This window comes from Papaver somniferum, chromosome 1 (assembly GCF_003573695.1).
Source record: "Papaver somniferum cultivar HN1 chromosome 1, ASM357369v1, whole genome shotgun sequence".
Classification (NCBI taxonomy): Eukaryota; Viridiplantae; Streptophyta; class Magnoliopsida; order Ranunculales; family Papaveraceae; genus Papaver; species Papaver somniferum.
Genome location: NC_039358.1, coordinates 141,625,643 through 141,649,396, shown reverse-complemented (window position 1 = coordinate 141,649,396; position 23,754 = coordinate 141,625,643). Strand labels below are relative to the sequence as shown.

At 36.3% G+C, this 23,754-nt stretch overlaps 2 protein-coding genes across 2 annotated transcripts; one reads left to right on the top strand and one right to left on the bottom strand.

Annotated features, from left to right (window-relative positions):
- Window positions 1–4,458: 4,458 nt before the first annotated feature.
- Window positions 4,459–8,443, top strand: LOC113302879 (bromodomain-containing protein 4-like). The gene is made up of 6 exons (XM_026551841.1): window positions 4,459–5,212; window positions 6,083–6,188; window positions 6,313–6,484; window positions 6,571–6,887; window positions 7,376–7,501; window positions 8,215–8,443. The coding sequence occupies exons 1-5, from the start codon at window positions 4,596–4,598 to the stop codon at window positions 7,496–7,498; spliced, it is 1,335 nt and encodes a 444-aa protein (XP_026407626.1). The 5' UTR covers window positions 4,459–4,595; the 3' UTR covers window positions 7,499–7,501; window positions 8,215–8,443.
- Window positions 8,444–8,534: 91 nt separating this feature from the next.
- LOC113302884 lies at window positions 8,535–9,916 on the bottom strand. Its single transcript, XM_026551850.1, has 5 exons — window positions 9,449–9,916; window positions 9,245–9,356; window positions 9,048–9,132; window positions 8,897–8,948; window positions 8,535–8,819 (listed from the first exon to the last, which is right to left on the bottom strand). The coding sequence occupies exons 1-5, from the start codon at window positions 9,896–9,898 to the stop codon at window positions 8,655–8,657; spliced, it is 864 nt and encodes a 287-aa protein (XP_026407635.1). The 5' UTR covers window positions 9,899–9,916; the 3' UTR covers window positions 8,535–8,654.
- Between the last annotated feature and the right edge of the window lie 13,838 nt (window positions 9,917–23,754).

The following is a 23,754-nucleotide window of genomic DNA, read 5'->3' as shown; positions in this document are numbered from 1 at the left end:
TAGATTAAGTGATCTATTTATAGTGGCTACAATCACCCTAATCTCGTTAGAAATGGAAATAGTGTAGGAGAAAAAGACATGGGAACCATGCCCGCGATTGTAGGGAGATTGAGAATCCTACACCACTTTCCTTATTCCTCACAACTTCCACACTCCTCAGTTTCTTTCTCTTTGTGAATATACTATTATATTGCATGTGTCTTAGACCAGAATGCCAAAACCCTAAAGATATCTCTCAGCTGACATAATTGGTTTCTTGCAAAAATATTAATTATAAAACAAAGTACGGGTTCTGTCAAGTTGATTGAGTCAAACAGAGACTTCCTTGGCCAAAGAGCTGAGCAAAGATTTAGTACATTGAATAGGTCTATAGCAAGTTTCGAAATGTTTAGATGAGTGATGTGTTATAGAAGTGATAAGAAAATATTCGAGTTTCAGATTTGTAAAGATTTTGATTTTAAACTAAATTTCTAAAACTAAATAATGAAAAACTCAATTGAAAGTTGATATCAAGATTATAAAAAGCACTGAGGCTCAAGATTCCACAATTGACCAATTTGGTGATTCAGTCTGATCAATATTCATGTAATATTTTACGTTTAAAGTGACTCTAATATGTTGCAAAAATAAATTTTCAGAATAACAACTGTAATTCGAAAGCATAGATCATCAACAACCCTAGGCTAAACATGCTTTATCAAAAGAATTCACATTTTCTTAGTAAAAATCCTTAAATCATTTTTTAATCAAGGCAAATAATCATAAAAGAAATTGCAAAAATTAATATGAATAAAAATATACCACATTTATTAAGACAATGGCTTCCTCTGTCACCCGAGCAAAGGGGTTTAACACCTCATATTAATCACTTGCTCAAAATAATAGTTCATGTCTCAAAAGTGTATAAGGAGGTGAAAATAGAATAAAACAGAAAAATCGCAACGCTGTATAGGTGTTACAAAGTGACTGTTACGAACAAGCGTTGCAGATTTGAAAATAAGCCTTGCAAATTTGAAAATAACAGTTACAATTTTTTGTCGTAAACACTGTTGAAGAACGACGGATCTTGGCAGCTAATGTTCTTCAGTTGCAGCAACAGAAAACTTTGCCCGCAACTCGTGATTCTTCTATTCTAGCTCTCTAAACTTCCCTAAACTCTCGATGATCCTTCTATAAACTCCGACAACCCTTTTATACCCAACAACATGTCCAAATCTCTGTAATAACTCCTCAAAATTCTGCAATATTTTCTTTCCAGTTATGGGAATAACTTCCCTTTTTTATCTTCTACACGCATTAATCCTCAGCTTTCACACTCCATACATGTTGAAACACGTCCCTTGATTGAGTTAAATTCTATCCAGCCACACGCCATTCACAGGAAAACTCGGGAAGGAATAAGGAAACCCCGAGACATCTGTTTTGCTTTATCTTGATGATTCAGACCTATGTAGCCGAATCAAAAGCCTATATCATCCTTGTTTAGCTTTAACAGGCCCGAAGAAGTCCAAATCCGCGATTGAATCTCTTTAAATCTTGCCCAAAATTCGAACTTAACTCTGCCAGTCGACTGCAACAATTTCCCGCCAAAAGTAATTTTTAAACGATGAAGAAGGGGTTCCCCCCCTATAGGAAGCCGGTGCCCCTTTAGCAACTGGGCTGCAAATAGTAACTTTTGGGTGCTTTTATCAACTCGTTTTGGCCCTTTAACGCATATATGGGGTGCTTTTAACACTTTTTCGGGATGCCTTTAGTAATTTTCTTTCAGGGTACAAATATCACTTTTCGAATCAATTTTTTCGCAAGAGTTTATTTCTCCAAAAACACCTACAAATATACAAAACATCATAATAAGTATAAAAATGAGCATTGACAATATATAGAATTGAGATCAAATCAGACACAAAAATATGTCTATCAACGAGCACTTAGATCAAGTGAGCATTTCCAGATGTTGGCATCGATTGTGTTGACGCATTGACATATAACGTGTTTGCTATTGAGTGATGCCAGACATTGACATTGAACGTGTAAGATACTGAGCATCAATAACAGTAACTCATGGCGCCAATATTGTGAGATATTGGATGAACATGAAGGATTTGAGAGGTGTTTGGCATCAACAACAACTTAACATAAACACCAAAGAGATGTAGAAGCTAATTGTATTATATTGGCACCAATAATACTACTCTTGTGGATAGTTAAGGACATTGACATCAGTTCCAGTAACAATTCCACACATTGATGTCCTAAATGTAAGAACCTAAATGTGCGCAATAGTTCGCCCCATTACTCACACATGTGCACGTTTTAACATAGCGTTGCGTCATAAATCAGGATTTTTTGGCGAACGGTTGTAGCACCGATCCCTTGAACAAGAGGAAGCGTGACATTGGCATCAAACAATGCCGGCATAAGCTTTAAGACAATAGAACCATAATGTATTTCCATATATAGCATGCCAGCATAAGCTTTAAGACAATAGAACCATAACACATTTCCATATATAGTTCTTCCAAGTCGATAAGCAAAGTGCAAACATCTAAGCGCCAAATGTTATATTTCCAAGTTAGGGAAGATGTGGATTCTTGGAAAAATTAACGTAGGGTGTGGAAATAATACTAGTATCAGTGGATTCTCTCTATATTTGCGTTGTTTGGATTCCTTTTTCTAAACATGTTAGCATCGTGAAGGCGTTCGTATAGTCACCGTATATCAAAGAGAAAGTGGACGTCAATTATACATTTCTGAGAGGTCACTTCGTGGAGATTTATCGAGGCGACTCATTGCAAATTGAACAGTATCAACCAATGAGTGATACAGAGACCGGGAAGGGAAAAGACTTTCCGTGAAGTCATAATTTTTAGAAATTAGCAAAAAGTCCCTTGGCCCCTGGCAATCTTCCAACCTCAGTGATTAGAAAATCTGATGGAAGACGCATAAGATCTTCTAGTGCGGATTTTTTCGGTACTATTAGACTTGAGTTTGCTTGGAGTTTTGCGCTTTTTATAAAACTTGGGTTTCCTTTGTTTTTTTTTTTGTAGCTCTATGAGTTTACACTTGTTTTCTTCTTTTGGTCATAATGAATTTTCATAATCTCTGATATCCTACCAAATATTTTCATAATCAGAGAAACACAAGAACTTAGAAACGCAAACACAAGACCAGAAGCAGAAAGAAGTACAATGAAATTAACAAACTCACCAATAACCAGCTACTGTTAGTTAGGTGGTAATGTCGTTGTCCTAAAAATCTAACTATGGCTCTATATCCAGATTAGAATAAAGATAAATTAGAATGCATCCAAAATAATTCGTCTCAATTTGTAATGACACCCATGTTCCTCCTTTGATGAACACCACGACTCGTCTATTTTCAAGATTCTGCTACCATAAAACCCTTTTTATGCTGTCCCGATTGGTAGTTTATAGTTTCAAGTACTTTAAAACCATATATTTAAAGTGATTAAAAGAGCACACGCGCATGCTAATTCGCTAGTTTAATAAGGTTTCTTTCAAAGAACAATACACAAGAAACAAGTACGAAATACAAACAAAAAATGGCGTTTAAGAGTAGATACAACTACATGTGCAAACATACTCTAAATATGTTTATACCCTTCCTTTCGTTTGTCGTCCAATTGAAATATCGACCTAAGTACGTGAATTTTTTGAGCTATCCGAACTATACGCGGCTTTAACGAATCGAACTAGAATCGGCCGTATGAATTCGGCCCATTAACTCTGAGCAACAACTCTCTGGGCTTATTTTCCGATTTTTGAGCTTTCCGAACTATACGCGGCTTTAACGAATCGAACTAGAATCGGCCGTATGAATTCGGCCCATTAACTCTGAGCAACAACTCTCTGGGCTTATTTTCCGATCAAGTTTTAAGGTCCAAATGCTCATACTTCTCTTCTTCCGTGTTTTGCAAAAATATGTTCACAGGGAGAGTCGATCCATAGACGTATAACTCCTTAACTTATGGTCCACTCCACTGAGCCAACGATTATTTGATTGCCTAAAGTTACATATACTTGATATATATTTACAATTAACACACAAATCACACTCCCCACCATAATTTTCTAATATTAAATGTTTGCATCAAGCCGAATTTTGTATCCCGAATTCATATCTCTAAAACGAATTATACACGTATGTATGCCGTTCCGATTTACTGCCAGCTCACGAACCGTTGACCGGATTTTTGATCGAACTTGACCTTTATGAATCCGAATAATACACGTACATTTGCCGTTCCGTACGTATGCCGAACTACGAATTGCTAACTAGGGTCACAGTTTCTAAATAAAGAATTTATACAGGATAAGATCAGGACAATATCGTCATTCAGCCGTCACATTACTTTAGTAAAAATGAAGGGTAAAAACGTCAAATCAGGAGAAGATATAAGGATAGAGAGAGATAGAGAGAGGAGAAGGCACACAGAGAGACAGAGAGAGAGAGAGAGAGGGCCAACAACAACAACAACAACAGCAAGGAGGGAACTAGATTTGAAGTGGGTTTTTATTTTTATTTTATTTTCAGTTTATTCAGTTATTTGTTGTTTGTCATTTTGGTGATGCACAATGGTGACTGACCAGGAACTAGCAAACATTGTAGAGAAATTACTAAGAACATCTGATCCACAAGCATTTACAAATCTAGACAGTATTGTTAAACATTTAGAAGCTAAATTAGGGTTAGACTTATCTCACAAATCTAATTTCATTCGTCACCATATTCAGTATCTCTATGGTCACCAACAACAACCACACCCACCACCACAACAGCAACAACAACATCCTCCACCACCACCACAACCACAACCGCAACAACACCATCCTCCACAGCCACAACCCCATCTTACACCTAGAGATCATTTCGCCCTTCAAGCTCAATACCAGCAACTACGACAACATCATCCTCAATTTCATCAACACCAACAGCATTCTCATCAGATCGCTTCTCATTTTGCTCTACAACAGCAGCAACAGCAGCAGCAACAACAGCAGCAACAACAACAACAACAAAGGCATCATGAAGAGCTAAACTTTCATGCTCCCACTCAACAACAAAATCCAAACATACATTTACAAACAAACCCAAACCCTCTTCCTATACAGCCACAGCCTCAGCCTCAGCCTCAGCCTCAGCCCCAGGGGAGGTCTCATCCTAAGAAAACTAAAGCTGAGCCTAAAGAAGGGTATGTCTTCATTCATTTTCGGTATTTTTTGTTTTTAGGGTTTTCTCTAAATTTATTTATTTTTTAATTTAGGTAATTTTGGTTTAGGTCTTTTTTCTAATTTGCAAACCAAAAACAAGGGTATTTTGAGGTTCTGGAGCTGTTCATTTTTGGGGGTTTTGTTTGAATTGCAAAACAAAATCAAGTTAGGGTTTCATTTTCGGGTTTAGGGTTTTAGAGCTATGATGGCGTGTTTTGCAATTAGGAGTTTGAAGTTCATTTTCTGATCTCCACTTCCGCCGAGTGCAGCCTAATGGTCTCAATTATTGCTGAATTTAGGAATTTGTTGAATTCCAGAAAAGTTGACCTTTTGTCTTTTGTTTACTGATGATGGCAAATGTTTACTTTGTTTGACCTTTGCATGGATGTTTATGTTTATGAACTAAAAAGTCGCGACTGTTGCATTTACATACCATATATTCACTTAGTTTACATTTGCATGCTCAATGATTAGTTATGAATAAGCGCACTAATGGCATAGTTTGTTGCTGTGAGCATCTCAATTTCCATTTGTTATAATTGGTAACTTTCTTTGTTAAGTTGTGTCATCCGTTTAGTGATTTCGTGAAAACGGTGGTGCTTGACTATTTTCAGCGTAATTTTGCACTGTTCATTTGTCATTAACTGTATTTCGAAGTAATTTGTACTTTTTACCTTTCTCTCCATATGCGGATATTACTATGTCTTTGTTTGGTATGTGTGAATGTACATTTAAAAAAAAACAAGTACCACTTTGTCTATCAGAATGTTCGAATCAGAACGTGTTTTGAGTATGGTCGGAGAAGTTTGAATATGACTGTTTACATTTGCTTTATACTCTATTTATTGCAGTGCTCCAGCTAAAAGAAGAGGTGGCCCAGGGGGTCTAAACAAAGTTTGTGGTGTCTCACCTGAACTTCAGACCATTGTTGGTGAGCCAACAATGCCCAGGACCGAGGTAATACTTAAAAATCGTTCTACCTAATGGAGTCCATCTTTTTAAGGCTCATCGATAATAAGTATATAATGTTTCTTGATTCTGAATACTGGGTCTGCTATGGCAAATTTTCTCTCTGGTTCAGATTGTTAAGCAACTATGGGCATACATAAGGAAACATAAACTTCAGGATCCTAGTAACAAAAGAAAGATAATCTGCAATGACGAGCTGCGTTTGGTGTTCGAAACAGATTGCACTGACATGTTCAAGATGAACAAGCTGCTATCCAAACATATTATTGCTCTTGAACCATCAAGTATGTATTTAAGTGTGTAAAGGATGCCTCGTATATCCTTACTTTAATTTAATGTTAATTCAAGTTTATATCTCTGAATTTTGTAGAAGAATCTGGTCGTGAGAAAAAACGAGCGAAGGTAGAAGTGGAATCTGCAAGTGAAAGTACTGAACCTCCTAGTCCATCATCCCATGTCAACCTGAATGAGATTTTGTATTCTCTCAACTATGATGACGAAGAATCTGGTGAAGAGAAAAAACAAGTAAAAGCGGAGAAGGAGTCTGCAAGTGTTGTACCTCCTAGTCCCTCTCTTGTAATAATATCCGATGCACTTGCTAAATTTTTTGGTTCTGGAGATAGGGAGATTCCTCAGTCTGAGGCTTTAAGCCGTGTCTGGGAGTACATACAAGCGAACCATCTGGAGGTGAGTTCTAGGTGCAACCTGGTGTTGTTGCGTTAAATTCTTCATTTCTGGGGCCATGCTATTTGTCTCTAGGATGGACACTTTTGAATGCCTAGGTTTCATGTCACTTCTTCCACTTAGGTTTGTCTTATGATAGAGGTATCTAATCCTTTACAATTTGGTGAATAGACCAACAGAATGACTTTTAATACGATGGCTTTTTATTTATGAATTTTTTGCATTATTAGTACAAGAAGTTGTTAAACTTGCATCATTGTAGTCAATAACAAATTATGTGTACATTCTCATTTGTTCTGCGGCATATTTGTTTCCTGCAAGTTTGAAAATTTATCTTATTTTTTGTCGTGTCTTCAAAACTAGCAAATATGGTAGATTCTTTATTGATTTTGGAGGTGTTCCTATCACTACTCTATTAATTATCTATTATAGTCATCGTGAGATACTAAATCGTTCTGTAAAGCTTCTAATGCCTTTGCCTTTTCTTTTAGGACCCTATGGATTCCATGATGATATTATGTGACCAGAAGCTTCAAGAGCTTTTTGGATGTGAGACCCTTCCTGCCCTGGGAGTAACTGAGATGGTTGGACATCATCTTTTCAAGCGTTCATAATAGGTATATGATGCTTCCTCTCTGGTTTCTACATAAACTGAAAATGCTATTGCCTTCTTTTATTTAAATAGAAAGCTGATAGAACCTGATCCTTCGAATCTGTTATTCTGTCTGTTGCTGACATTGGAGACTAAGATTTGGTATCCTGACTAACCAACTTGTCGGTTTATCATTGAGTTCTTTGATGTGAACCATTAGAAAATAATGAAAAACTTAGTCGAATCAGTTGCAAACTTGCTGTCTTACTTGGCTCACTCTTTCGGGTTCATCAGGCTGCTAGACAACTCAAGTATATAATCAATGATGTAGAGTTAAATACTGGGCCTCAGGTTTTGGTTAGTTAACTACTTACATTTTAAATTAGGTGTAGTTTATATTATCTGTCTTAAACCCTTCAGTTGACTGGATTGTCTTAGAGTCATCAATGAAACAAACAAATCTGTGGTGTTTTCCTTTTTCCTGATGACCTTGTAAAAGATAATTCATCATTTTGTTTTAACGAATTTTACTTGAAGAGTTCTCTAAGTAGCCTCATAACGTTCTGAATGAAGTTTCAAGGCTCAACAAGCTTAGCACCACACAGTTGACATTGTTAATGTTTTTATAAATTTGTTGTTTAAGGTCTGTGATGTACATCATGATTTCATTTTCCGGATGCTAGTATATCTATTCCGTGTTGTGAAATTTATGGAATTGCGGTTCATTGTTGCTTGCAGATGCACAGTGTGAATGTCATACAGCCAGTAACTTGACTATATACAGCAGATACGTAGTAGGAATAGATTTTAGTGTTTGGTGCTGTAATTGGTTAGGAAAATACAATGTTAACAGAACCTTTTCTTTTCTGTTGCTATTCTACGATCTATGTTCAGGTTTCCTATTAACCTTATCACGATGATTAATGTATTAAGTTTTTCTGGTCATCTATTTTACATTAATTTTCTATTTTTTGTCTTTTTCGCAAGGATATCTTCGTAAATATAAAATCACTTGCGGTGTAAATTAGCAACAAACTGTGAATTACCTCTATGCAGGGTTGTAACAAGAACTTGACCTTATGTTAGAGAAGTAAATACGGAATTTGTTCCCCTCTTTTGTCAAGTGCAGCAAAAGCAAAGAAAACTTAATAGCAACATTACATGTATATCTGTATTGTCTAGCACAGGCCGATCATGAACAAGAACACAACCGTGACAGCCAAAGTGGACGAGAGATATAAAGCCCTCTTCTCTTTGATGTTTGATCTTATTTTATTCCAGCTCTGTATCTCTTTGTTCCACCCCCACTTATCCAAGATTGACATCACAAATCCAATGACTTTCTGCAAAAGGAAAGCTCATTGAAATTTGTTATACGTTCATTTGATTTAGACTTGACATGGAGAGGCATAGATCTTACCAGTTGAAGCGGTTCGATATGGACAAGTGGCTCCAAAAACATCTCCACGTTCCTGATTTGTTGAGGCAACAAAGATGTGAACCTTGACGGTAGCATATTAAGATCTATTAAAGTTGGGAATATCAGCATCTTATCAAGCATTTTTGCTCACCTAATTACCATCTTTCCATGGTAGACATGACACATATAGAAGCTGATACCTTTTCCAAGTGGTACATCATGCTTCTTGTCCCATACTGCATGCAAGTTTTGATGAAGAAGGTTTCAGAATGAATTCAGCTCCCACATACAACTAACTGCAAACAAAGGAAATGAGAAAATGGAGAGAGGGGAGCAAATTTTCCGAACCTAGTTTCCATGAAACGCCAACATTCATTCCATCATGTAATGTGGGACGCACTACAAATTCTATGTTCTTTCCCAAGTATTCCAACAAAAATCTGAAGAACTCCAACACTTGCTACTCAACGAAGACAGAAAAACATTTGGCATTGTCTCAATATTAGATATCACAACAGTTTACTACTCGCAGTTTAGTTATAAATATTTTACCTTCTTCCCATAGAATGAATGGAAGTAAGAAAAGAAGTTACAAACACATCTACATTCATCTCCAATAACGTCCGACAATTCTCGAACATTCCTCTGCTTGATCGCTGTATAAAGCTTTAACACGGTCTCAAGTGCCCTGTTATCTTCCTCGCCAAAACCATTTTTGGTGCCAAATGTAACAACTAATGACTCTCCATTCCTTGATAGGAGATTCCTCTTACCATCGTTTGCAGCTAAGAGAGGTGGTGGTTGGAAAACAAGCGAAGCATGAGTATTTGTTAGCAATTTTTTATGAATAGGCTTTAGAGTTGAAGATGAATTATGATTGTCAGTGAAAGATGAATTTGAAAATATTTTTGGGAAAAAATGGGACGAAGGAGTAATGACTAATCCCATGTTTTGAAGGTTTGGTTTCAAGTAAACTTCAAATGAGTTTAGTTTTGCATTCATGAAAGAAGAGCAAGGGAAGGAAATATGTAAGTAGGTGTTAATATTCTAGCAAAAAGGAAGAAAACACTGATAAGCTAAGTATCTATAAAAGTTAAACAAATGATCCTTACCGTCTAATTATCAATGTATGGTTGTGATCATAATAGGAACCCATTAAAGATACATTGCTTGTGAAGAGGGGACTGTTTGTGTTTGATAATACTTGTATCAAAAATGTCAAAAGTGGAGATCAGGACTTTTATGGAAAAACCTACAGTTAGACAGTCTCTCAGACCAATGGTGTGAAATTATCGCTAATCTTGCTTGAGCATTGGAATCCGGATGTAGCTCGCTAATAAGTGATTGGATATTAGAAGCAGAAATTAATCCCAAAAATTATAAGTAAAATAATCATAAAAAATTGATTTTTTTTACTTAAATCATTCTGAAATCGTATACCAAACTAACTTATGACGTTATTGCTTCTCGAAGTCGAACTTCTAACTAGATATAAGAGCAATTACAAGATTAGAGCTTTTCTAACCGGCATTCTCAACATCCGGAGTGGAGAGACTTTCTTCTTCTTTTTAATTTTTAGTGAAAACTGGATAATTGTCTTGATATATGTGAGAAGAGTAGATGTCGTTTGACAATCTTCTCTGGTTTTCATTTCATTTCAAATTCAATTTCAATCTTACAAACAATGACTCTATCCTGTGTTTTTAAACACCTGAAACTTAAGACTCTCTCAGCCAGTGACCAACGTTTATATTAACTGTCACCTGGCATGCAGTTACCACACGTACGAGACACGTGACTCTGCATTCTTCACACACACATTTCACACAGATATAAATCTGTTTCCCAACACCCCTCCACAACCCCCGTTCTTTCGAACTTCTTCTCTGATGATGAAAAGTCACATAGTCAATGAATCTTTTCCAGCGGGGAGAGAGTTCTCATGGAGGGAAGAGCTGCCGCCAAGGCGCTTTTGGTAGACGTTTTCCCTCTGTCACCCCCACCACACTTACGGCTCTATACCCCAACCCAACTTGCTCTGGCTCCAGGTCCTACCTTTCTCTTCCTCGGTAAGCGGACCGTGGTAGGCGCAATATAAAGGAATGCTATCACCGGGGCGGGTGAACCCGATATCTGATCTTGAGCTTGAATCTAAGTGCAGAGAAACAAGAACTGGATAAACCTTTCAGTAAAAATGTCTGCTATCTGATCCTGTGTAGAAAGAAATCGAACATCCAGAGCCTTTGCAACAACTAATTCCCTGACATAATGAAAGGCAATCTCTATATGTTTCATCCTGTGATGAAAAATTGGATTTGTGGTTAAGTAGGTTGCTCCCGTGTTGTCACACCACAGAACAGGTACCCTTGGTGAAGAGAAATGCAATTCATGAAGTAAGGACTCCACCCAAACTAATTCTGAGGTAGCATCTGCTAGTGCACGATACTCTTCTTCTTTGTTAGATCTTGAGACAGTTTTCTGCTTCCTTGAACACCAGGAGATGAGATTTGGGACCAATATAAAGTGTCATGCCACCTGTAGATCTTCTATCAATGATATCACCAGCCCAATCGGCATCTGAGTAAGCTTAGAGCTGAAGGGAGATGGATCTTTTAAACCGCAAACCATAAGAAATAGTGCCCTTCAAGTACCTTAATATCCTCTTGACAGTTGACCAATCTGCATTAGATGGATTCTGCATATGTTGACAAGCTTTACTGACAACATAAGAAATGTCATGTCTGGCGATTGTTGCATATTGTAGTGCACCAACTGTACTTCTACAGAGAACTGGATCTTCAAAAGAAGTAGAGTCCGTTACAGAAGTTGAGGAAGCTATAGGAGTAGCACAGCTAGCTGCACCATCCATTTTTGTTTTAACTAGCAGATTAGAGACATATTGTTCCTGAGACAATAACATACCTGCTGAGTTCTAGGTAGCATGAATGCCCAAGAAAAAATGCAAGATACCCAAATCTTTAATAACAGATTCCCTGTCTAAAGCAACAATCAAATGATCAATGTCAGAAGAAGAGCTCTATGTCACCAAAATGTCATCCACATAGATTAATATAGTAAAGTGCATATGTAGATGTCACTCTATAGAAAAGAGAAGTATCAGTCTTTGAAGAAGAAAAACCATTTTTGACCAGAAACTGACTTAATCTTTCAAACCAAGCCCTCGGGGCTTGTTTCAAACCATATAGAGACCTCTGAAGCTTCCACACATGATTGGGAAGTAAGTTATCAGTATATCCTCGTGGTTGAATCATAAAAACATCTTCAAATAAGTGGCCATGTAAGAATGCATTCTTGACATCCAGCTGTCTAATCTGCGAGTTCTTGTAGAGAGAAATAGAAAGAATGATCCTCAGAGTTGTTTGTTTGACTACACGGCTAAATGTGTCTTGATAATCAATCTTCTACCTGATTATAGCCTTTGGCCACCAGTCTTTCCATATACCTTTCAATGGAACCATCATCTCTCCTTTTGATTCTGAAAATCCACTTGCAGCCAATCACATTTTGTCCTGCAATTGCTAGTACTAATTTCCAAGTTCCATTCTGCAACAAAGCAGTGATTTCTTCATCCATAACAGCTCTCCAATTAGGATCTTTACAAGCCTCAGTATAACAGGTGGGAACTGTAATGTCTTCACACACATACTAAACTTCTGAAGCATAAATTCTTGGTTTGGGTCTTGTTATACCCATTTACCCCTGGTTTTCATGGGATGAGCATTTGTAACTGTAGAAGTAGGAGCTGAAGTAACATCTGATGCAGAAGTACTTGGAATAGAAGATGACATATCAACTTCATTGGAAATAGAGGTCAGGCCAGAACCAGGTGATAACCCACTAGCAGGTAAAACTGATGAAGTAACAGACATAGTTCGCAAAGTAGCAGTGATGGAATCAGAAGTAAACAATGAAGCATAAGGAAAGGTAGATTCATGAAATTTTACATCCCTGGATATAATGATTTTATTAGTATGTGGATTAAAGCACCTATATACCTTGTGCATATGACTGTAACCAAGAAAGATACACCTAACTGATCTTGGCTCCAACTTGTGATGATTAAAATTTCTGAGACATGGATAACAAGCACTACCAAATGTGTGTAAGAACAAATATTCTGGTTTGAGTTGAAACAAGAATTCCAGAGGTGACAAGTTTTGTAGTTTTGGTGTGGGAAGTCTATTAATCAAGAAATTTGCAGTTTCAAAGGCATAGGACCAAAAAGATAAGGGTAAAGAAGCATGACGAAATAAGGCCAATCCTGTTTTAACTATATGTCTATGTTTTCTCCTAGCTTTGCAATTTTGAGCATGAGCATGAGGACAGTTCACTCTATGACCAATTCCACATGTATCCAAATAAGTTGAGACAATCCTGTATTCACCTCCCCAATCATACCGAACAAATTTAATTCTTCTATTAAGCTGATTTCCACAAATGCTTTGAATTTAGAAAAAATTGCAAGTACTTCAGATTTATAGGCTAAAGGGTACAACCAGGTGAATATACTAAATGAGTCAATAAAGGACATATAATATTTGTAACCATTGATAGAACACAATGGTGATACCCACACATCTGAGTATATCAAATCTAAAGGACCATACACATTATTGTTGGAACTAGTGGGATAAGGGAGAGCATGATTTTTTGCTGATTGGCAGGATGAGCAAATAGTAGAGGATAAATGAGAATCAATAACCTCATCAACTGAAGAGAGAACATGCTTGAGAGTCTGATATGCTGGATGACCAAGCTTATTATGCCAACTTTTTGATGAAGAAACTCCAGAAGATAGTGCTTGCTTGAGCTGAGCAAATGTAAATTCCATGTGATGGAGACCATCCTTAACAGTACCATGAACGAGAACCTTGTGGGTAACCATATCCTTCATAAGAAATTTATCAAAGTAGAATTCAAAATATTATTCTCTTTAGTAAATTGAAAAACAAATATCAAATTCGTGGTAATAGATGGTACATGAAGGACATTAGAAATAGTAAATTGAACAGAATCATTATGTAATGTGGAAGAACCTATATGAGTAATGTTCAAACCTGATCCATTGCCAACTTTGACTTGATCAGAACCTTGATATTCTGAATGCAGATTAATACTGGAAGTCTGAATTGAAGTGATGTGTAGCTCCATAGTCAGGTATCCACCCAGATGATGAAGCAACACACTCTTCATTATAAACAGCAAAAGCCTCAGGTTCAGGGCACCAGTAATCCTCAAAGTCATCACCATATGAGTCATAAGAAGTATGATATGCTTGCATCATTGAATAATCATTAGACATAAACCTGTATCTGCATTCAGGAGCTAAGTGTCCTGGTTTCTTACAAATTTGACATTCAACATAATACTCATATCTTGGTGAAGGAGGATAAAAATTGTTTGAGCCACCAGTATGGCCAAATCTACCACCATTAAAGTTTCTACCTCCTCTGAAATGCTCCTCTGAATCTACCATCATTTTTATTTCCTCTAAAGCCAGAATTACTATGTTTTCCAAAATTACCACGATTTGAAGTATTATTCCAAGGTGAATAACCAGAATGGTTAGGATATGAGGTACCTGAATAATTTGGATAATCATTATGTGGATAAGCATTCGCACCTACATGTGATGAGGAATGGAAGTGTTGGTGTTGTGGTTGTGTCACATTGGCAGAAGCAGTAGTGAGATCCACCTTAGATTCAACAACAACTCTAGTTTCTTCGGATAACAACAATCCAAGAAGTTCTGAAGAAGTGATGAGATTATCATTCTTTAACTGTTGAGTACAGATCGATGTTTTAAAATCATTGAACTCATAAGGTAAGCCTTGTAGGATGTGAATTACCAAATCTTCATCAGTAATTGCTCTACCAATTTGAGCTAACTGATGAGAAACTGAACGAGCCTTATTAAAATACACAAGCATAGAATCTGAGCTCTTCTTTAAGCCTATGAGATCTGTTTTTAATTTCATAATTCGAGATTTGGTTGTTGAATTGTAATAATTTTCTAATCGAGTCCAAATCTCATGATAAAAGGTACAATCTACAACCTGATAGTGAATCTCTTCAGTACAAGCAGTAAACAATCAAGATAAAATATCAGAGTCTTGATTTACCCAATAAGTGTGGCGTGGATTGCGAACAAACTCATTTTCTGGATCTGGATCAATGAAATTAGGAGCTTCCACAATAGCAGTACCAGCAACAGATGTTTTTCTGAAAAATTTAACTGGACACTGGAAAGAGACACCAACGATCATAACTTCGAAGTAATGTAACAATTTGAAATTTCCAGAGAGGATAATTTGTTGCAGATAACTTTGATGGAGGTTTAAAGGTTAAAGCAATGTGGTTATTTGAATCATACATTCAATATTATTGAGGTTTGAATGAAATTGGAATTGATTTAGGGTTTTGAAAGGTATCTGATACCATGTGATAAGAGTAGATGTCGTTTGACAATCTTCTCTGGTTTTGATTTCATTTCAAATTCAATTTCAATCTTACAGATAATGACTCTATCCTGTGTATTTAAACACCTGAAACTTAAAACTCTCTCAGCTGGTGAACAACGTTTATATTAACTGTCACCTGGCAGTTACCACACGTACAAGACACATGACTCTGCAGTCTCCACACACACATTTCACACAGATATAAATATGTTTCTTGACAATATATTTTGGTCGAATATTCAATCTCCGCTTGATATCTCTACGCTACTTACTTCTAGGTTTTGCTAGAAGAAAGAACGGAAATGACCACTTTCTTTATGGTTTTACCTTAGGGTTGTCATTACCCTTGCGTTTTTTAGTAAAGTATGGGTTTGGTTTCCTTCGTATATCTAACTAAAAAACAAGGTAAATGGATCGTGATAAACAACTTTTTCTTATATGAAAATTTAGGTAGGTGTAAGAGCGATACAAGCTGGCTTCTATTGTGCCAATTGTTTGTACCACATTCTGGTAAAGCATAGTAAAACGGGCTAGAGTTTCCATGTTTCTGCAGCTCTTTATACCATGTGAATGTTAAGTCAACATCTCATGTGTTTTCCTATTCCCCATTGTATCCTAGATGTCCTCGATGCTCTATACAGTTTCCTGCAAATTCAGAAGCGATTACGGTAGTATAAAAAAGCTAGGTTTCAGGGTCTTGGAAAGTACAGATGTTTATCACAATCCCAAACATGCTTCTTCTATTTAAGGGAGTTTGGACATGATTATCTTTTAAAGTGTAAAACACATTATTGACAGTATGATTCTGGAGATGATGATATCTATGATAAGTTAATAATAATATTTGCATTCGACTCAATTTTGCTGAACATTATATCACACATGGCTTTCAAAATAAACCAGCGTGCAGTAGTACGAGAAATCCTTCCATGGCTAGTGCTAGTATTAGTATTAAACCAAGAGTTGAACCAATTAATGAAGTTTGTATACTTGAAAAATTCCTTGTACCTATAAAGATATTTCCACGATGAAGTAGCAGCATGGAAACTCATAAATAGGTTTACCATGGTTTCTTCCCCACAACTTCTTTGCATATTGGATCAATATATACTAGTAGTTTTAGCATTAGTAGGGAGAATTTCTATGAGCACAGTTCCAAAAAAAGATCTTGATGATGGAAGAGGTGTTCATCTTCAACATATTAACCCAATCAATAAATGAGCTTCATTGATATACTTGTTATCCATTTTGGCTTTGTAAAGAGACTTGACAAAGAAATCTCATCAGCTTGTCAGATTCCACTTGACATCGTATGCTTATCCATAATTGAGAGGTGTGTCCAATATTGGTTTTGCTACCTCAAGCTAGAACCAAAGACTGGTTTTATTGTTGTCCCAAAATTTATCATGCAAATTTTAGATGATTGACCATTAACATGTTTGGTGGGCAATAATTGGGTTTGGTCAAGATGATATTAGTGTTATCCAACCAATTATCATCCCTGATGCTTATTCAGGTCCCATGTCAACCTTCCAGCTGTTATGCTCCTGAATATTGGTGATGCCTTCCAAAATACTTTTCCAAATCCAGGAATCTACCACTTTTGGTTTGGTATCTAAATCTAAAACATTTTATTCATCTAGATCCTTTTTTGTCATAAGTTGAGACTATAAAGATTCCTTATTTTTTTCAAAACACTACTAATTTTGGTGATCATGGCAATGTTAAACATCTCAATGTTCTTGAAACCCAAACCTCCCAACTCATTTGGTTTACATGTACATATCCAAGCCTTAGGGTAGTAACCCTTTGGGTTGTCAGCATCTTTGCTCAAGAAAAAATCTCGTTGAATCTTGCTGAGATCCTGATATTTTTTTTTTTGGGACTTTGCAACTATTCATTTGGTATATACTTGAAGTAGAGGTGACTGAGCTCATGAAGTTGGCGCATCTTCCAGCAGATATTAGCAAGATATTATTCCAACTAGCTAGCCTTTACTTGAGCTTTTTAATACAAGTTTTAAAAGCTTTTATCTTGCTTCTATTGGTACGTATCTATCATCTAGATCAAGTATTTTCACCTCCATGGAGTTACTTATGTTGATGCTAATGTCTTCATATTTGCTTTTCTGAAGAACACCCTGACTTGTCGAAGTTAATAAGCTGCCCAGAAATAACAATGCAGATTTTGAGAATATCCACATGATTCTGACTTTCAATTTTACTAGCTTTGCAGAATACTATGCAGTCATCAACAAAAACAAATGGCTGGTGGGAGGGTCTTCCTTACATATTTTTATGCCAGTTACCAGACTATAGCTTTAGCATGCATGAGGGTTCTTGAGAGGGCTTCCATGCAGAACATGCATATAAATATAAATAGGGTATCCTTTCCTGAGACCCCTTAGAAGGTTCGAAGAAGTTAACCGAGACTCCATTTGTCGGGATAATTGAGTTGGTAATAGAAATACATCGATATATTTGCTGCACCAATTATCATTGAAACCAATTTGCTTCATGACAACAATTAGAAAATTATATTCCACCTTATCAAAAGTCTTGGACATATAAATTTTTTATTCCCACGTTGCCTTTCCCACCTTTATTTTCCCCCTTGGATCTCATATTATGGATAGTTTCATGGAAATTGTAATATTCTCAGTACTGTTCACCAGATATGAAGGGTATGACTCATAAGGGGAGATGCTTTTGTTTATCATGGATTACATTCTCTGAGCTAGGATCTTGTATATAATTTTATAAGTGGTTTTACACAAGCCGATGGTTCTGAAGTAGCATGGAAATGAGGAGTTGTCAGTTTTGGGTATTAGAAAAATAAAGGTGGAGGTCATTTCCTTAAGGATGTGAATAGACAAGAGGAAATTTAAAAGGAGAGGGTAACAGGTAACCACCAATTTTTTTGTTCGACAACATATATGGACAAAACCTAATATAAACACAAGTAGGTCAAATGTAAAGACCCTTGAAGGGGTATATGGAGTTTTTTTTTTTTTGCACAGTCAATATATATAGACCGAAGGTCCGCTATCTGATTGTGAAGAAGAGTTCTTGGGCGATCTCAAAAATCAATATCCAAGATTAATATATTTGAACCCAAATTGTCAAGATCCAAATTCTAACAAGTACACAACTTGTAATCTATTTTTCAGAAAATGAATTCAGCAAGAACAAGTCTTGATTTGATCTTAACCGATAAGAATTTAGACCTTCTAGATTGGTTATGTACTACTTGTAATATTCTTATTATAAAGATAAACAATATAATGCGGAAAAGGAAATAACACAAGACACCAGAAATTTGTTAACGAGGAAAATTGTACTAGCAGAAAAACCCCAAGACCTTATCCATCTCTTAACACCATATTGTATTAAACCACAACATATACTAGCCTACTATCAAACTTCGGAATGCACTGTAGTTGAGACCACTCTAAGCAATTTAGCTTCGGTCGTGCTCTTGTACGCCTATGAACCCAACATGGTTATGCGCACTTGATTCCCTTAGCTGACGTCCTTTACAACATAAGAGTTGTTTCAGCCTCAATGAAGAGTTTTGGTAGCTACCTGACTCCGACAGACAAGACTACTCGATTTTCCTTTCGGTAAGTTCCAATCAAGGTTTGGAAATATGTTTGAAGTAGACAGGTCTGAAAAACCTCACGAATCCGAAACACTTACATTTTTATCAAAAAAAAAACCTAGATCACTAACCACGTCACAAGAACAATCTAAACAAATCAAAGAAGAGTTTAGATATCTATCTTGAAGAATCACAAAATATGAGACGAAGAGAACTTTGTGATATCTAGCTATCTTTTTTATGATCTAAAGTTTGTGAACTTCAATAACCAGTAAAAAAATATCCTGATACAAGAACTATCAGGTAAAAAGATAGTTTGACCGGGATTTATCAATCCCTAAGTAAAGTCTTCAAAGTCGTAACCTAATATAGTTTCGTAAAGAACCCTAGGTTACGACTCTAGATTTGCAACTAGGACAGAAAAGTTCCAGGGATTAACAAATCCAGTTGCAAGAGTCTCTCTATTTATAGAGTTTCAATGCTATATATAGCAATTCAAGCTAAAATTGTTTGAAAATTCACTCAATTGTTATTTAAGAATTCATGTAAGTATGTGAAAAGTCCGCCTTGAAATTACAAAGAAGAATATGTACTATATTCCGGATAGTTATAGAACCCCGCACAATGATAGCCCATAGCGGCTAAGTAAGGTTGGGAACTTACAAGCATTAACAGTCTTCAATAACACTTGATACTAAACAATAATCCACAAGCTGAAAGAGATTTTGTGAATAAAATTATCTTAGAAGTGTTAATGAGAGACGTAGCAAAAGTGAACTAGCCACAATCAAGTTACGCACAATAAGTATGAATTACCTTGGGCAGTTCGTCAGTTTTTGTCATCTGAAACTGGGTAGGTGTGCATACCTCTTGGAGTTGAGAAATCAGGACGTAAGAGTACACATACCGGGTATGCGTACATCAAGGCAGTTCACGAAGTCAGATCATAATTGTAGGCATACCGGGTATGCGTACCTTCTCCCATTCCCGAACTCATATTGCAAGGGTATGCATACCTTTCCAGTTCACATAATTCTGATCAACTGGGTATGCGTAGTAGGTATGCGTAGCTCGCTCTAAGCAATTTGTAATTCTCTCACTTTTAGTTTTGAAACATTCCTAACAATCATATACAGTTTGTACTGTTTGCTTGGGAAATTTCCAAATTATTAACTTGAATGAAATAGTTTGTGAACACTTAATTGTTCTAACTAAGATTGTTAAGGATTTATGAATCCGTTGCTCGAATCATATTTCGAGAGTTTAAACAAGACAAGCCTTAACTCGAAATTCCTTATTTGCAATATTAAATATATTAAAATCATACGACAACGTCTCATAACATAAAATGGTAGACACGATGAGTAAATAAGATAAATTTGTCTTCACATACCTCTTTGTTGATGAAGTTCTCGCAAATGTCTTTATTTGTTCTTCAATATTCAATATTCGAGGGTGTTTCGGTGATATGTAATACTCAACTACCATGCTCTAATCCTAGTCCGAGACTTGACTTTAGTAGACTAGAAATCAAGATATAGTTTTGTGCATCTAACATTGACGACAAGCTTCAGATAACAAAACTTGCGAGTTCGACCGAGCGATGCTCTAACAGAAATGTTGAACTATTTTAACTATATCTTGTCCAACAATGCTCCAATTGGCTTGGAAGGAATTTGTGGGTAAGCCATCTGGGCCAAGATCTTTGTATACAATACTGGAGTGGATGTATTTTATTTCTTAAGCTTCAGGGATGCCATTGAGGTGGATTTTCATGTTGGTTGATAATAGCAGTAATGAGGTTGATGTTGTTAGGGTTTACATGATGGCCTCATCAATGTCCATTTTGTTGAAATTGTTGGTGAAGCAATTATCTACCTCATGCTTGTTAGCAATCCAGCTTTCATTAGCGTCTTGCATGGTGTCAATCTTGTTTCTTGTTATTCTGTTTTTGGTTGATCCGTGGAAGAATTTGGTGTTTCTATCACCAAGTTTGGTTGTTTGGTCTCTATTATTAGTTTTTCATAATTTCTCTTCAATGTTATACCAATCTTTGATTTTTTTATTTCCTTAGATTAGCACTATTTAGAACCTACTCATGTCATTTCAGAAGCAGTTTTGTAAAGCCACTTCAGACGATTATTGCAATCTTCAAGGTTTGTCTTGATATCGCCACAAACTTATTTGTACCGAACTTTGACTTGAATCTATATGTTCTTGAGCTTTATAGCAATGATGAAAGTTGAGGATCTAGATAGCCTCTTCTTTCAATATTCATCAATGACTTTCGTGCAGTCCTCATGCTCTTACCAGGGACAAAAAAAATTTAAAACGAGTGTAGCTACTGGTTGGTGTTAAAAAGGATAAGATGATGGCAAGAGCCAATATCCATCATGTTGGAGATACTGGTATTATGGAATAATAGAATCCAAGCCTCAAATGTCGGGCCCTTGTCTAGTCTTTGCTCATTTATGACCGGCCTAATCCTTTTTTTGGACCAAGTGAATGGGCAACCATTAAAACCAATATCAATAGGCTCCATCTCACTAATTTTATCATTGAATTAGTTGGCTTCAACATTGTCAATGGGATAGGGCCGATAGGCACTGAATTTTTCTGAGTCATGAAGGATGATACTAAGGTCCCTAACAACCAGCTAAGGAATATTATTAGAAGAAGCAGTTTTTTTCTATCATTTTCCAAGCCTCAGCTTTCTTTGCCAGCTCATATGGGGTTCCATAGTAACAAGTAGTAAGCCAAGCAGGCTAGAAACATGATATAAATATGATGGAGAAAAATCAATGATCTCCACGCAGATATTGTTTTTTCATATCAAGTCAAACCTCCTGCAGTGCCGACAACCCCACCTGGTTCAACAATCCAGAAATTTTGGCCATTCACTTCCTTCATAATCCAATTGATAGCTTCTTTCTTTTGTTTAGTTTCAGAAAAAATAAAATAAAATAAGATATCTTTAGCATATCATTTAGGTATCTCTTAATATCCTTTGACCTAATCCTTGAAAATTACCAGAAGTATGAAACAATATGGTAACAAAAAATCAAGTTTCTAAAAATGTTCATAATGAAGATCAGAGAAGTGCATGTGGTAAAAAATTAAGAGGTTAAAATAAATTGCGGGGGTTTAATAATATTAATGATATTAGGAAAGGAAGCTACCACATGAGTATGAGTAGAGTCCCCCAAGATACTATTATCATGCATCTCTCCATGATTAGCTTTGTTTCCATTGGGGTTCATGTCAAGTTGCATGACATTTGTTATCCAAGACCTCCTTTGATTGAGTAGAGTCAACCTCATTGAATTGGTGCAGTTTTTTCATTCTCTTCATTTTTTTTTTCTTTTGAATTTGAACATCCATTTTCTGTTTGAGACAAGGTAGGAAGAGTACCAAAGAGAAAAATACTCAAAGGACTGGTAGCTGAGAAAATATTTTTAGGTACGTGGATCAAGGTGAAATCATCCAAATTTTTCCCTTGATCTTTTGCGGTAGATATTTTGGCATTCTTTTTATGTTGATATCATGGACTTTCTTGGCTTGTTGAAGTTTCTCGTTTCTAATTTCCCACATAATAACATCAGGGTTTAGGCGAGGGTGCTCATTTTCCTGTTGGGATGATTCTCTAGCTTTGGAGATGATTGGGTTGTCTCCAGTACCATACATGCTTCCAAGGTTAGATATGTAATTTGCAAGTTCCATCTTTTTAATATGATTCATATTTGCTTCAAATTCCATGGCAGCAGCTTTGTCGGAATAAGGCCTAGAGATCAGAGCTTTCCCACTAAGAAAAATATTTGACTTAGATGGTTGAGTTTGATAAAAGATTGGAGTTGGTTTTGAAGGTGTGGTTGTGGTTTGATTAGGGTTTGTACAAATTTAGTTTGGGGGGTCCAAAATCCCGCACACTTTATAGAGATTTATGTTATAGAGAGCATATGCAAATTGTAACAAGTGTGGAAAAATTGGGGTTTCAAAATCTTCAATCCCAAATTTTACGGGCTCTAGTCACATGAATAGTCAACTTGACTTTCATGTTTCTATCCTATATGTCTCTTCCGTAAGGCCTTTTAGATTCATGATATACATTAGATGGCTTGAGTATGCCTCTAAAATATGGGATGATATTGAAAAAGCGGGGGTTTAACAACCTCACCCAATATTTCGTTTAGGAAATCTGTATGGACAAACTCCAATATAATTCCAAGAGAATCAACTAGACAGTCAGACTCAATCAATGGAAATATATCCAAGAGTTGTATCTCACTTTCTCAAATAAATCTGCAATCGAACAGATGGAAATCTGTGAGCCGGATTAATATGAGAAATAACTTGGATGGTACCAAAGACCAATATCCAAGTTTCAATCAATTTATATCAACAACCAAAGGTTGGATTATCTAATTGATTGAACTACCTTTGGTATTTCAATTATATAAACAAATATAATGCGGAGAAGAAATAACACAAACACCAGAAATTTTGTTAATGAGGAAACCGAAAATACAGAAAAACCCCGGGACCTAGTCCATATTTGAACACCACACTGTATTAAGCCGCTACAGACACTAGCTAATCCAAGTTAACTTCGGACCTGAATGTAGTTGAACCCTAACCAATCTTACACTGATCAAGGTATAGTCGCGTTCCTTACACCTCTGAATCCCAGCAGGACTCCGCACACTTGATTCTGTTAGCTGATCTCACCCACAACTAAGAGTTGCTACGACCCAAAAGTCGAAGACTTGATAAACCAAC

Excerpts from the sequence above, each read along its gene's own strand:
- LOC113302884 (XM_026551850.1), bottom strand. The coding sequence starts at position 9,898 with ATGAATGCAAAACTAAACTCATTTGAAGTTTACTTGAAACCAAACCTT. Across the intron at positions 9,357-9,448 it reads ATTCATTCTATGGGAAGAAG|CAAGTGTTGGAGTTCTTCAG; the intron begins GTAAAATATTTA and ends TTCGTTGAGTAG. Across the intron at positions 9,133-9,244 it reads TGGCGTTTCATGGAAACTAG|TATGGGACAAGAAGCATGAT; the intron begins GTTCGGAAAATT and ends ACTTGCATGCAG.
- LOC113302879 (XM_026551841.1), top strand. The coding sequence starts at position 4,596 with ATGGTGACTGACCAGGAACTAGCAAACATTGTAGAGAAATTACTAAGA. Across the intron at positions 5,213-6,082 it reads AAAGCTGAGCCTAAAGAAGG|TGCTCCAGCTAAAAGAAGAG; the intron begins GTATGTCTTCAT and ends TATTTATTGCAG. Across the intron at positions 6,888-7,375 it reads TACAAGCGAACCATCTGGAG|GACCCTATGGATTCCATGAT; the intron begins GTGAGTTCTAGG and ends CTTTTCTTTTAG.